Source organism: Raphanus sativus, chromosome 1 (assembly GCF_000801105.2).
Source record: "Raphanus sativus cultivar WK10039 chromosome 1, ASM80110v3, whole genome shotgun sequence".
Classification (NCBI taxonomy): Eukaryota; Viridiplantae; Streptophyta; class Magnoliopsida; order Brassicales; family Brassicaceae; genus Raphanus; species Raphanus sativus.
Window position 1 is genome coordinate 12,808,064 of NC_079511.1, and position 15,915 is coordinate 12,823,978.

The 15,915-nt window shown below is 35.1% G+C and overlaps 1 protein-coding gene across 1 annotated transcript; it reads right to left on the minus strand.

Moving 5' to 3' along the window:
- Positions 1-13,663: 13,663 nt before the first annotated feature.
- Positions 13,664-14,389, minus strand: LOC108854780 (protein S40-1-like). The gene has a single exon (XM_018628443.2). The coding sequence runs from the start codon at positions 14,203-14,205 to the stop codon at positions 13,744-13,746; it is 462 nt and encodes a 153-aa protein (XP_018483945.1). The 5' UTR covers positions 14,206-14,389; the 3' UTR covers positions 13,664-13,743.
- Between the last annotated feature and the right edge of the window lie 1,526 nt (positions 14,390-15,915).

Here is a 15,915-nt window from a genome sequence, read left to right on the forward strand (position 1 = left end):
TGTAAGTAAACCACCTCTTTAGGACAAAATGTGAGAGATTTTATCTCAAGCAAAAGGCTTTTGCTGCAGAAACAACTTCTTTGTCGCATTTCACTGTGCAGAATATTCTTGTTCACATATTCCTCACGCAACAAATTGATTCATAAGTCGGCGAAACAACCTTCGTTGTCATCCGTTGGAAATTAATTCTCCTTTTGGATACATATTGAGCAATTACAGAAAATGATTTTCATAACTAGAAGTTGCAGAGACCCAAAAGCAATAGAGTCTGCATTAAATGTAAACTTGGGCCAAACTATAAACCTTTCGAGAGAGTTATTGAGAAATAGACAAGCTAAATGGATGTAATCAAATGCTTTTGGGTTATTTGTTTGCTCGCACACGTAATAAATTGGGGTGGAAAGATCTGTGGCTTCAAAGGAGTGCACGTGAATGCAATGAAACATATCTTTTTTTTCTTGATGAAACAGCAATGAAACATATCATCTGTAACAGTCTAATCAGATTCTGACTCTTATGATCATCTCACTCGAAGTTTCTGTTAGTTCTCACACACGTGGCCCAGTTGTACTGCCACGTCATCTCACTTATTTTTTTCTGTCCATTTGAACCTTTTTTCTTTTTTGCTAAATTCCATTTTGACATTGTAAAGTAAAAAATATACTTTACTAGTTCGTATAAAACTAGGGCATCATAATTGGTAAATATTTAAAAGATTTTTTAAAAATAATAAAATAGTGTTATCTTCGCGGCAAAAAACACATAACGTACATGCTTTGGTTATTTCATATGAGGAACGAAAAGGTTCTTTCTAACTTATGATCTTGATAATAGTCATGACGATAACACTATAGACCACTTAACATTAAAACCAAGAAAAATATTTATGTTAAAAATAAAAAATTTATGCTTATATATTAATAAAAATATAACCGTTTCGTTTCGCGCTATTTTTTTTTTTGAAGAAACGTTTCACCCTATTATTACATAAACATTCTTGGTTATCTTATTTGTGACAGATAAGAGGAATTTTATTCAATTATATTTTGACCTATTATTTCCTTGTCGGGTTTATAAAAAAATATTAAAAGGAAAGCACGAGTGGTAGCAAAAATTGACCATCAGAGAAAAGCTGCCTAATCTAAGACCAAGAAGTTTGATTTGATTTTTTTTTTGGCTGGAAAAGTATTAAGCATGTACAGTATATTATACTATCGCAAATTCTAATGTGAAGAACAAGCTTAAAAAATAGTGTATTCAAACAGTTCGGTCAGAGTTGTCAAAAAAAAAACAGTTCAGTCAGTAAAGTTTTTGGATGGATAGGAACATGGCTAGATGCATGTTCCGTCGGCTTATAATTATGTCAAAGTTATAAAGAACAGGACCGAAAGACTAAATGTCTGAACTTTCTCTTATTTTCCTTATCGATTACAATGGAGCTTTGATTACATATATAGAGAGTCTAAGAACAATCTAGACGTTACAGCAGGATCTTATCCACTGACTACAGATGTCAGAGGTGAGTCACGCAGAGTATCAAATCTGTTAGAACAGAGGAGCGTCTCCTTTATCGTACTGTAGCTCCTCTGTTTTGTCTCACTCTGTTTTGTCACCTTTTGCAGCTTCCGTTGATCTTGTTGGATTGGGCTCATGTCTTGATCAGTCTTCGTTTGGCCCATTGGGCTAGTCTCACTTACATTCCCCCTCAAACTCGTGGCTGTTGGAACAGAGACACCGAATTTGTCATGCAGGCTGAGAAACGTTTTGCGAGGCAGGAACTTAGTGAAGATGTCTGCTAGTTGAGCTGAGGAGGGAATGTGCTTTGTCTCCACAAATCCAAACGCAACTTGTTCTATTATATAGGGATAATCTGTCTGAAAGTGTTTCGAACGACGATGCAGAGCTGGATTGGTGGAGAGATACACTGCTGAGAGATTGTCACAGTGGACTACAGTTGCCTGATGCTGAGGAATTTACAGGTCACGAAGCAAGTTGGCAATCCATGTGAGTTCTCTAGCAGTTGAAGTCAGTGATCTGTACTCGGCCTCAGTAGATGAGTGCGAGACAGAGTCCTGACGCTTTGCTGACCAAGATAGAATTGTAGAACCCAAGAAGATGCAGAATCCTGCAGTGGAGCGTCTCGTATCTTTGCAGCCAGACCAATCACTGTCACAGAATGCAGTGAGGAGAAGATTCTGTTCTTTGACAATCGGTAAGCCTGCTTTGAGCGTTCCTTTAACATATCTCAGAGTTCGTTTGAGAAGCCCAAAATCTGAGACTGTTGGAGCGTGCATACGTTGACAGATGAAGTTGACTGCGTACTGTATGTCGGGTCTCGTGATGGTTAAGTACTGCAGCTTCCCTGCCAAGCTTCTGAAGTATGTAGGCTCCGAGAATAGCTCAGCTTCCGGATCATCGGTTATGATAGGGAGTGGTGTTGGCATAGGATTGCAGTCTGACATTCCTGCTTGATGCAAGATGTCTGCTGCATACGCTTCTTGATGGAGAAATAGGCCAGTCACTGTCTCTTCTATCTGAATTCCCAGAAAATATTTTGGCTTCCCCATGTCTTTCATAGCAAATCTTCCATGAAGAGCCACCAGTAACTCATCTAGACAGGTTTGAGAGTTTCCTGTGAGCAGTATGTCGTCCACATACAACAACAGTATCAAGACAATGTTTTTGTTGATGTATGTAAACAGGGAGGGATCAGATTTACTGTAGACGAATCCAAACTCAAGGAGGAACCGACTGAAGGTGTCAAACCAGGCACGGGGAGCTTGTTTTAGGCCGTACAGAGCTTTTGTTAGACGACAGACGTGATCAGGTTTGCTGGAGTCAACAAAGCCAGATGGTTGAAACATGTATACTGGTTCTTGTAGGTCCCTGTGTAGGAAAGCATTTGAGACATCTAGTTGTTTCAGAGGCCAGTTGCGAGCAGTAGCTACTTTGAGGACAAGTCTGATTGTAGCAGTTCTGACAACGGGACTAAACGTCTCTAGGTAGTCCACTCCTTCCTCCTGTTTGTTGCCTCTGGCGACCAGTCTCACTTTCCTCTTTCATGGTGTGCCATCAGGGTTGAGTTTAGTTGTGAAAAGCCACTGAGAGTCCAAGACATGCATATCTGGAGTTCGTGGAACTAGAGTCCACATATGAAGCAGATGTATTCTCCGGATCTCTTCAAGGGCAGCCTCATTCCAAGCAGGATGTTGCATTGCTTCAGCTATGTTTCGAGGTTCAGTTGGCGAGAACTTCGTAGCAAGCATCACATACCGACTGTTTGGCTTTGAGATTCCAACTTTAGAACGAGTAGTCATGGGATGAGCGTTAACTACTGGCTCTGCTTCTACTTGTTCTTCGTTCTCTACATGGTCCTCATTGTTTTTATGAGGCTGGTCAGCTTCTGCAACTGCTTCTTGTACATTCTGCAGCTCTGGTTCGACAGGTATTTTTCTCGGAAGTAGTTGTATGGGAGGAGTCAAAGGCGTTGTAAGAGTCAGAGGAGAGTTGTTTGCTTGCTAAACTTTCAGTAGTACTGTCTGATACTCAGGAATCAGATGCTTGTACCTCGAACTGAATGGGAACTCAGACTCCTCAAACAGCACATGTCTCGATATGTAGACCTTCCCAGTTGGTGGGAACAGACACCGGTAGCCTTTGTACTGACTGTTATAACCGAGAAACACGCATTGTAGAGAACGAGGATCAAACTTGTGTTGTGTTACTGGTCTGAGACATGGGTAACACGCAGACCCAAAGACTCGAAGCATAGTGTAGTCAGGTTTGTTATGAAACAGACACTCATGAGGGCTTGGTTGCTGCTGAGTTGGGAGTAGATTGACAATGTAGTTAGCTGTAAAGAACGCTTCTACCCAGTACTGCAGAGGCGTATTGCTGTGAAAGATCATCGAGAGGCCAAGTTCAACAATATGTCGGTGCTTCCTCTCTGCTTTTCCATTCTGAGCAGGAGTATATGGGCAGGACAGTCTGTGAATAATACCAGACTCAGCTAAGTGTTTCTTCATCGTATTGCTTGTAAACTCACCTCCCCCATCGCTTTGAAACTCTTTAATTCTTGTGTTTAGCTGATTTTCTACCATCACTTGGAACGTTTTGAAGATAGAAAAGAACTCAGCTTTGTTGTGTAGGGGATAAAACCAGGTGTAATTAGTGAACTCATCAATAAAGACTGCATAATATTTGAAACCCTGGTTTAATACAACTGGAGAGGGACCCCATAGATCACAATGAATCCGATCTAGAGGTTTCACCACACAAGAAGTAGAAGCAAAAAACGGAAGTCTTGAATTCTTTCCCATCTGGCAAGGCTCACAGATGGGTTGTGTTGTCTTCTTATTGAAACTGATGTCCTTGCTGGAGTTGAGCTGCTGAAGAATCTTCATGTTGGAGTGGGCTAACCGGTGATGCCAGATCTCTGCACTTGTCACAGTCTGAAGGTTTGAATAGAACACTTCACACTCTCGGTTCTTCAGCATGTAGAGTCCTTTATTTCGAGGACCCTCTGACACCACTTTCTGAGTTTGTAAATCAATCACGCAGACCTTGTTAGAGTCAAAGAACACTCCACAGGGGTAATCATCACAAAGTTTCGAAACAGATAACAGAGATTTCTTTATATTCGGGCAGACAAGTATCTCGTTTATAGGGATGTTACCTTTCTGTGTAGAGAGATTAGTGGAGCCGATGTGAGTGATGGGCAGGTAAGCACCATCTCCCACCATTATAGCATCTGTACCTTCATAGGAGGAGACCTGCTGGAGACCAGTTGCAGAGGGAGTGACGTGGTTGGAGGCACCCGAGTCAGGAATCCATTCTTTTCCTGTTTCGTCAGACACACGCAGAGAGGCAAAGGCTTCAGTGTTGTAGTTATTGTCGAACCTGTTGTAGCACTTCACTGCAGTGTGTCCAACTCTACCACAGATCTGACAGGTTGGACGATCACCAGAGGGACGACTCTGAGTTTGATGTTGACTGAAACCGCGGCCTCTGCTGGAGTAACCTCCTCTTCCTCTGTAGTTAGAGCGACCTCTGCCTCTGTAGTTTGGATTGTACGGAGGTGGTTGAGACGCAGATCTCTCAGTGTTGAATGCCAAGTGAGGGTTTGCAGAGGGAGCATCTTCATAAGACTGCAACTTGACGTCAAAGGCTTGCACATCAGATATGACATCATTGAACGTTGGGGAGGGCAGACGACTAAGAGAACTCTGAATCACCGTAGTGATGGGGTCATATTCCCTTCCCAAACCATTCAAGAAGCCAAAGATCTTGAGAGACTCGTCAACAGGTCTTCCAATCGAGCTCAAGGAGTCGCAGATGGACTTGAACTCACGACAGTACGCAGACAGGGGCTTGTCTTTCTTCGACAAAAGCTGAAGTGTGCGACGGAGAGTGAATTCACGAGACACACTGCTTTTGTTGAAGTTTTCAGCAAGCGACAACCAGATCTCACGAGACGTTGTGAGATTGTGAACATGACCAAGGACTTCCTCGGAGAGCGTACCGAACAGCCATGACCGGACTAGTTGGTCAGAGCAGAACCATTCTTCATACAGCGGGTTGGGGACGACGTTTTCTCCTTCTTCAGTGGCGACAGTAGTCATGGTTTCTGGAGCCGTGACAGCACCGTTGATGAAGCCGACGAGCTTCTGACTGGAGAGGAGAGATTCAAACTGGGTCTTCCATAGGAGATAGTTGCTATCGTTTAGCTTGATGGTGACGGAACTGGTGATATGAACTCTGTCGGGAAAACGATAGGTCGCAGCCATCATTTCACCTGTTAAGGTTAGCGACACTCTGATACCATATAAAGAACAGGACTGAAAGACTAAATGTCTGAACTTTCTCTTATTTTTCTTATCGATTACAATGGAGCTTTGATTACATATATAGAGAGTCTAAGAACAATCTAGACGTTACAGCAGGATCTTATCTACTGACTACAGCTGTCAGAGGTGAGTCACGCAGAGTATCAAATCTGTTAGAGCAGAGGAGCGTCTCCTTTACCGTACTGCAGCTCCTCTATTTTGTCTCACTCTGTTTTGTCACCTTTTGCAGCTTCTGTTGATCTTGTTGGATTGGGCTCATGTCTTGATCAGTCTTCGTTTGGCCCATTGGGCTAGTCTCACTTACAAAAGTAAACCCACGAGGACACTCCATCTCCAAAGGGATGGCTACAAGATATATAATCATGTCGTTGATGTCAAGATCTTCATATGCTTTTAAAAAAAATGAAGAATAATGTTTGAATAATGGACTTCCATTGCATTTTAATATTTGGTTAAGAACTGGAGATAAAATAAGTTAATTTTCTTGACCACGTAACTTTGTTTGGGCTAAACTTTGACTTGCTCTCGAACACGTGTATCTAGTATTTTACTGTTCTTATCTTATTATCTTTTTTCACGAACAAATGCTAAAACGTTAAGAAAAAACAAATGCTAAACCGTTTTGACATTACTGAACCGAGTAATAAAAACAAAACAATGCAAATTTGGTTGTTAAAATACGTTAAAAATAATTCATTCTTTTCACGTTGCTGTCACCGGCAAGAAATGTGACCTCTCTCTCTCTCAATCAATTAGGTCCCAACAGCTGGTATTATTTGTCTTTTGTCCTTCTATCGATTAGTGAAACAAAAATATATTCCAATTTCTACATAGATCTTCAGAATAAAATATTATTCATTTTGCTACAGATTCAATTTCATACACATAAACGCACGGTTGATGAACATTGGATCTCAATCTCTGCAAAAACAACTAAAATATCCTAATCATAAGATTTTTGAAACTGATCCCAGAAAAAAAAAGAACAGTAATCTGAAATTATTTTCTTCTGCTTTTCTCTAGGGCAATTGTTTAAAATAGCACCTTTGAAATTTTTATCCCAAAAATGACACTAAAGAAAGAAAATCACAAAATAGCATTCATTAAAGGGTAAAATGACATTACTATCATTGTGTTATAATTAATAAAACAAAAAAATCACAAAACTCATTTCTCGATCTATCATTTCCGGCGAATCGTCGATTCCATCTTCTCCGGTGAAGAAGACTTTGATATCATCGTCGTCATATTCGTTCCGTCGTCTCTGCGTTAGTCTTGATCCGTCGTCTCTGCATCAGCCTTGATTCATCGTCGTATTCCTCTCCGCATCTCATTCTCTCCTGTTTCTGATTTGATCAAGTTATCAACATCCGATGTCACTCATCTCCGTCGTGATCATCTCCACTGTAATCATCTCCGTCATCTCTCTGTAATCGAGCTAAACCTGATTGCTTTTTGTGTGAAAATGGTTACAAACCATATATTGCATCTGAAGCACTCTGTAATCCATATATTGCAGTCGATGACAACGAAGAGTTTCAATTCAAGTGAATCTAACTTCATCAACTAGTTTCTGTATATCAAAGCTAATCATCCTCATTGCTTTTCTTTTCTTTTTTGTAGAGTTGGATCTTCAAAGGCTTGTTGGGTTAGAGAACTAGGAATGGCTGAAGTTAAAGTTAAAAAAGGGAAGCTTTGGACAGCAACTGTTTCATAGAAGAGGTTTTGTATGTTGTCAAACAAAGTTTTGTTTTTTTTACTCAGTTCATCTGATAAAGTCTCTTACTTTGACAAGTATGAAATATGAGAGTTGCAGATCTTGGGTAGTGAAGATATAGTGATTTCACTTAAGGGTTTGTATGAGATAATTGCAGAGGAAAAACGTGGATCATGTTGGGAAAGCTATGAGGTTTATAGATACTTGAAAGGTCTAGGTTAGGTTACATTCTAGGGAGGCATGGAGTTCCTTGGACGTCAAAGGGTGCTGCTATCATGACACCAAGTGGTGAACAAAAATCATGTTCCACAGCTTACTTTAGTATTATATTTCTCATTAATTTAAATGCTTCTCGTTCTCCCTCTCATTTGTGTATTATCTTTCCATCTTGAGTTTAGGTGTTTCAACAGTGCAAATTTCTGATAGTTTTCCAGAATGAGATGTGTATGCTAGAGTCTATAGGAATGAGATGTGTTGTTCTTTTACAAGAGAGTTGGTTGTATAAACTGTTTTGTCCTTTAACCGTCATTCTATGTTTGTTACTTGACTGTTTTGAATAAATGAAATCGTTTATGGTTCACTTACATTTCACTCTTTTACATACCTTTGTTTACAGACTCAAGTCTTCCACAGGGACGAATGATCTAGTTTTCTACATAGTTTGTTTAGATATAGATTTTTTTTAGTTTCAGGAAGGTGTTTCAAACTTTCAGGATAGCTTTCCAGAAAATCCGATACTAGAAAATTTGAATTTTTTTTTGCTTGGTTACACTGGACAGCAACACGATGGAAGATTCAAGACCTGTTATGCTAAGACTATGTTTTTTAACTTTGATGTTGTCTTGGACAAGTAAGAAGTTTATAATGAATGATGACGACGTTTGTTTCATTTATGTTGTTATTAAGGAAATTCTTGGAAGTCTTGAAGCATATTGATACCTTTGGTAGGCTCATGAATTTGCTTATGGCATTTCTAGTCGCTTGCTTGTTCTTGTGAAATTGTGTGGTTTTGTTAATTTCAGGAAGGATTTGTGTAGTTTCAGGAAAGATTTGTGTAGTTTCAGGAAAGCTTTCCAGAACATTTCATATCAACATATTTACAAAACGTTTTACTTCAAACATTTAATTCATTGTTTACAAAACAGAGAACACATATAAAAGAGAGAACATGGAAATATGATAGCTTAAAGCCTTTTCAATAATTCTATAAAAAAGTGTTAAATGTGGTATGATTATAAAAGACATGTTATTTAGGATGGGTTTCCGGAAAATAAAATGAGTGTGTTTTATTACATAAATCTGTTTTCGTAGAGAATCAAAAAACGTGTAAGAAATGTTTGACAATTCTTGTTCTGGATGGCTATCCTGAATTGGAACTTAATCTTTCAGAACAACCAAAACAAAACAACATAATCAAAATCTATAAGAAATTCATTGGCTATAAAAATCTCCAATTTGAGTTCATTGTCTACAAAATAGAGAACACATATAAAACAGAGAACATGTAAATATAATAGCTTGAAGTATTTTTAGTAATTCTATCAAAAAAGTGTTAAATTTGGTAGGGTTATAAAACACACATGTTATCTAGGATAACTTGTGTAACTTTCAGGATGGGTTTCCGGAAAAAAAAAAGTGTGATTTATTACATAAATCTGTTTTCGAAAAGAATCAAAAAGCGTGTAAGGAATGTTAGACAATTCTTGTTCTGGATGACTATCCTGAATTGGAACTTAATCTTGAGAACAACCAAAACAAAATAACATAATCAGAAATTCATTTGGTTATAGAAATCTCCAAATAGAGAACAAATATAAAAGAGAGAAAATAGAAATATGATAGCTTGAAGCCTTACAGTAATTCTATAAAGAAAGTGTTAAATGTGGTATGATTAGGGCATCTCCAATGACACTCTATAGTCTCCTCTATATTTAACAGAAAAATGGAGTAACTCTATTATAGAGTTGAATTTGCTCCAATAGTTCACTCTATAATAGAGTTCCTCTATAAATAGAGTGAATTATAGAGTTATATTGATTTTCACTCTATATTTGGAGTGGAAAAACAACATAACTCTATAATTCACTCTATTTATAGAGTAACTCTATTATAGAGTAAACCATTGGAGCAAATCCAACTCTATAATAGAGTTACTCTATTTTAGTGTAAAATATAGAGGAGATTATAGAGTGTCATTGGAGATGGTCTTATAAAAGACACATGTTATCTAGGATGGCTTTTGGCACTTTCAGGATGGGTTTCCAAAAAAAAAATAAGTGTGTTTTCTTGCATAAGTCTGTTTTCGAAGAGAATCATAAGTGTGTAAGGAATGTTAGATAATTCTTGTTCAGGATGGCTATCCTATATTGGGACTTAATCTTTCAAAACAAAAAAAAAACATAATCAAATCTATAAGAAAATAATTCGTTGGCTATAGAAATCACCAAATAGAGTTCATTATCTACAAAATGGAGAGCACATATAAAACAGAGAATATTAAAATAAGATAGCTTGAAGCATTTTCAATGATTCTATCAAGAAAGTGTTGAATGTGGTATAGGATAGCTTTTGGCACTTTCAGGATGAGTTTCCAAAACAAATAAAATGAGTGTGTTTTCTTGCATAACTCTATTTTCGAAGAGAATCAAAAGTGTGTAAGAAATGTTAGACAATCCATGTTCAGGATGACTATCCTAAATTGAGGCTTAATCTTCCAAAACAAAAAAAAAACATAATAAAAATCTATAAAAAAATCATTGGCTATAGAAATCACCAAATAGAGTTCATTGTCTATAAAATAGAGAACACATATCAAACAGAGAACATGAAAATAGGATAGTTGAAGCATTTTCAATAATTATATCAAGAGAGTGTTAAATGTGGTATATGATAGCTTTTGTCACTTTCAGGATGGGTTTAAAAAAAAAAGAGTTTTAGGATAGCAAGTAAGATATTTAAAAATAAAATGTTAATATTTAATTAAAAAGCCTCTAATAAGAAGAAACTAAACATTGTTTACAAAGAAGAGAACACATATCAAAGAGAGAAAATGGAAATATGATAGCTTGAAGCCTTATCAGTAATTCTATAAAGAAAATGTTAAATATGATATGATTATAAAAGACATATGTTATATAGGATAGCTTTTGGCACTTTCAGGATGAGTTTCCAGAAAAATAAAATGAGTGTGTTTTCTTGCATAAGTCTGTTTTCGAAGAGAATCAAAAGTGTGTAAGCTTTTGGCACTTTCAGGATGGGTTTCCAGAAAAATAAAATGAGTGTGTTTTCTTGCATAAGTCTGTTTTCGAAGAGAATCAAAAGTGTGTAAGGAATGTTAGACAATCCTTGTTCAGGATGGCTATCCTAAATTGGAACTTAATCATCCAAAAAAAAAGCCATAGTCAAAATCTGTCATGTTTAATAATTCGATAGCTTGAAGCATTTTCAATAATTCTATCGAGAAAGTGTTAAATGTGGTATCATTAAAAACACACATATTTTATATAGGATAGCTTTGGGCACTTTCAGGATGGGTTTCCAGAAAAATAAAATGAGTGTGTTTTCTTGCATAAGCTTGTTTTCGAAGAGAATCAAAAGCGTATAAGGAATGTTAGAAAATCCTTATTCAGGATGGATATCCTAAATTGGAACTTAATCTTCTAAAACAAAAAAAAAAACATAATCAAAATCTATAAGAAATTTCACTGGCTGTAGAAATCACCAAATATAGTTCATTGTCTACAAAATAGATAACACATATCAAACAGAGTACATTAAAATAGAATAGCATGAAGCATTTTCAATTATTCTATCAAGAAAGTGTTAAATGTGGTATCATCAGAAACACATATGTTATATAAGATAGCTTTTGGCACTTTCAGGATGGGTTAAAACTAAAATGAATGTGTTTTCTTGCAAAAGTGTTAAATGTGGTATCATTAAATACACATATGTTATATATGATAGCTTTTGGCACTTTCAGGATGGGTTTCTAGAAAATAAAATGAGTGTGTTTTATTACATAACTCTTTTTTTGAAGAGGATCAAAATGCGTGTAAGAAATGTTATCATTTACCCATATGCATACCCATATTACAACCTGATGGTATATATAGACATCAATCACATGTCAAACTTGGTCTTTTGAATTTTTTTCCTTGGTGTCATGTTCTGTTTAGGCATGTTGATATATTTGGTAGGCTCTTGAATATGCTTATGACATTATTAGTCTCTTGTTGTTTGTGCTTGTGAAACTATCTAGTGCTCAAAAAACTTCAGGAACCATTTGTGTAGTTTTAGGAAAGCCTTCCAGAAAATAGGATGGTAACAAATTTTGAATTTTTTTACTTGGTGTCTTGTTCTGCTTAGGCATGTTGATATATTTGGTAGGCTCTTGAATTTGCTTATGAGTCTCTTGTTGCTTGTGTTTGTGAAATTTTCTAGTGTTTAGAAAAGGTTTAGGAAAAATTTGTGTAGTTTCAGGAAAGCCTTCCAGAAAATAAGATGGTAACAAATTTATAAACTTTTTTGCTTGGTGTCTTGCTCTGCTTATGCATGTTGATATCTTTAGGATAGTATGTAAGATATTTAGAATGAGTTTCCAGAATATCATTCTCAGTTATACAAAGTGTATAAATTGTGAGCTTAATACACTTTGTCCTGTTTAAGTAAACATCACTAGCCATTATAGTAAAAAAAAAGATTAACAGTTTGATTTACTTCCTCGTGGATACATCATATTAACAGAATCTACAGCCCCATTTCCTCTCATACCATAAGTCGGTTTCCACAAACTCTTGTGGTCTAAAGAAACCAGATATGATACCTATTCTTTTTTATTTTCAGAAGACATTACAAGCTAGTAATAATAATCTCATGTCCACTCTTTCTCCACAATAATGAAACACCAATGCCACAAGCCTAATAAACCATTTTGTACTTTAACCTCGGGGAGATAGTTGTACTTTCTCTATCAAAATATTTCTCCTGTGATACAAGTCAATTACATCAGTGAAGATTGTGAAAAGTCAAGAATAAAATCTATATGAAAAGCTCATCTTGAAGATTGTAAGAAGATCAAGTTACCTCATCCAAGCATGAAGGCTTTAAGCTATTTGTTCTCGGTATGGCATTCTCTTCAATCCCACCAGAAGCAGACGAGTCTGAAGCCCATCTTGGCGATTTCTGAAAACAGGTTTCTAAAGTTTCACTTCGTCTACTTGTGCTTGAGTACAGTCCAAACATGTGACTGTCATCATCGCTTGTATCCTGCTTCAAACCATCTCTGGAATATCCAGCAGGTGAGAAGCTGAGGTTAGTTCGTCACTCGGTGCTTCATTTTGACGTGATGGCAGAACATGTCTTCTGTGTCAGTGAAACTGTGAAAGCCAAGATTAGAATTTACACAGAGATTTATAGTTTCTTATACCTTCTAGATGGAAACTAATGGTCAATGGAGAAATCCTTCTACCACATGACTTACCGAAATCTATACTACTAGCAATAACCCAATCATATCTCCAAATATTCATACCATCAATCACCAAATTACAGTTTGCCTCAATGGAGAGATCCCATGTAACCAAAACCTCTGCTTTCCAAACAGAGAAATTTGACGGACATAGCAGAGGGAGATCGTACGGCAAAGCTGAGTGAGATCGTCGCAATTGATTTTCGCAAATTTAAGAAAGATTATCAGGAAGCTAAAGAACAATGGTGATGACAAAGCTGAGGGACGATGGTGGTGGTGACAGTGAGAGGGGAGACGACGACGGCGAGAAGAGACGATGATGACAACGGCAAGAGAAGATGACAACGACGGCGAGAGGAGACGACGACGACGGCGAGAAAAAAAAGACGACGGCGAGAGGAGACGAGAGGAAATGAGAAGACGATGACGGTGAGAAATGATTTTTTTTTTAATTAATTATGGGGCATAAAGGTAATTAATACCTTTAATGAAACTTATTTTTGTGATTATTGACCATAAGTGCTTTTTTAGGGATAAAAACTTGGACTAGTGCTATTTAGGTCATTTTCTCTTTTCTCTATTACATTTAAGAATAATTAAAATTAAGAATTTAATTAAATAAACAAGGAATTAATGTTTTTAACATTTTCCTTTTGAACTTCAAATAAAACTATATAAAAAAAAAACAATAAGACCGCTGATTTCTTCCGCTAAAGAGAGAAAAAAATTGGAAGATGGAAAATTTTGATAAATAGAGAACCGGTCTGAAAGTAAGCCTCCAAAAAACCGGTTAACCTGAGAACCGAATTACGAACCCGGCTCAGATCTCGCCCTTTGAGTGTTCTTCCGTTACCTGTACAAACGGAAAACGCCATTTGAAAACCTTCCGTCCTCCGTCCCACGATCAGATGCGGCGGAATCATTTTCCTTCCTCCATCAGATTCTTCATCATCCTCCGAGTACCTCCGCATCATATCTCCCGGAATATTAACCGGAAGCGACGTCGAGAATGCCGCCGGTGAAGGCAACGGCGTCGTTTTGCTCCGTCTCCTTCTCGAGTTTTCTCGGTTGTCAACTGGAAGATTCTCTTTCTCGTTCTCTTCATCACGCCGGCGAGTTGGGAAGCAGTTGTCGGGGAAAATGATCTCAGATTCGTCGAATTCTTCCGACATTTTTCAGAAACTCAAGGTGTTTTGTTAATAAGGTAAAGTGTTTAGGTTTTTAATGAAAGGTGAAATTAGATTAGAGAACAGTAAGCAGAGGAGATGAGAAAGGAAGGGTTTTTGAAAGCCCAAGTTACAAAAAAAAAAAAAAAAGGAAGGGTTTTATATAGAGGAGGAGGAAGACTAGAGAGGAAACGTAGAGAGTACTCAAGTTCTTTTTGGTGGCTTATTAATGTGATGATATATCATCATTAATGGCATTGAGTGCGGACCCCGCTTTTCTTTCTATCTATCTACACTGTATGTATATGTGTTTTTTACACTTCGAATATAAATTGAATTACTTTCTAAATTACTTGAAAATATTTTTGAGTTAAAAAAAATTTACTTCAAAATGTAGAATGTTATCTTTTCTATAATGTATCTGTATAAATATGCAAAAAAAGTTTCCTAGCTACACAACGTTTACACTAATATGGTGGAAACCATCCGACGTATTAGAATATGTCAATAACTACACGAAACTTATGTTAATACATGCCACACGTACGAAGTTTATGTTAATATGTTGCCAACATCACAGTCGGGTTTAATTGATTTAAATTTAAGTCATGGAGTTAATCCGTAATTTATTAAGTTTAATAAATATAATAATTTTTTCAAAAAACTGATTTATTAAAATTAATAAACCTAATTGATTTTATTATGAATTTAATAAAATTAAGGAATTCCTAAAATTAATGATTTATTAAAATTAATAAATTAATTAAAATTAATAATTTACTAAACTTAACAAATTTAATAAATTTATAAATCCTACTAAAATTATTAAATATATTACACCTATTAATAAAATTAATAAACTTTATAATTTACGAAAATTAAATATATGAATTTAATTATTAAAACGATTAAACTTATTAAACATATTAATAAAATTATTAAACTTATTACACCAATTAATAAGATTAATAAACTTTATAATTTACAAAAATTAAATATATGAATTTAAATATTAAAATGATTAAACTTATTAAACATATTAATAAAATTATTAAACTTATTACACCTATTAATAAAATTAATAAACTTTATAATTTACGAAAATTAAATATATGAATTTAATTATTAAAATGATTAACTTATTAAACCTATAATAAAATTATTAAACTTAAATAAATTAATAAAATTAATAATTTATTAAATTAAATAAAATTAATAAACATAATAATTTAAAAAATTAATAAAATTTATAATTTATAAAAATTAATAAAATTAATAATCTTAATAACTTAATTATTTATTAAAATTAATAAAATTATTAAACTTATTAAACTTAATAAATTTATTAAACTTAATAAATTAATAAACTTAATAATTTATTAAACATGATAAATTAATTAAACTTCATAAATTATTAAAATTAATAAATTTGGAAACATAATAAATTTGATGATTTATTGAACTTAATAAAATTTTAAAACTTAACTTAATAACTTATCAAAACATATAAATTTATTGGTTTTATTAATTTTAAGTTTAATAAGTGTAATAAGTTTAATAAGTTTAACAAATTTATAAAATTTATAAAATTAGTAAATTATTAATTTTAAATTTATTAAAATCAATAAATTATTAAGTTTATTAAGTTCATTAATAAAATCAATTAGGTTTATTAATCTTAATAAATCATTTTTTGATAAATCATTAAATTTATTA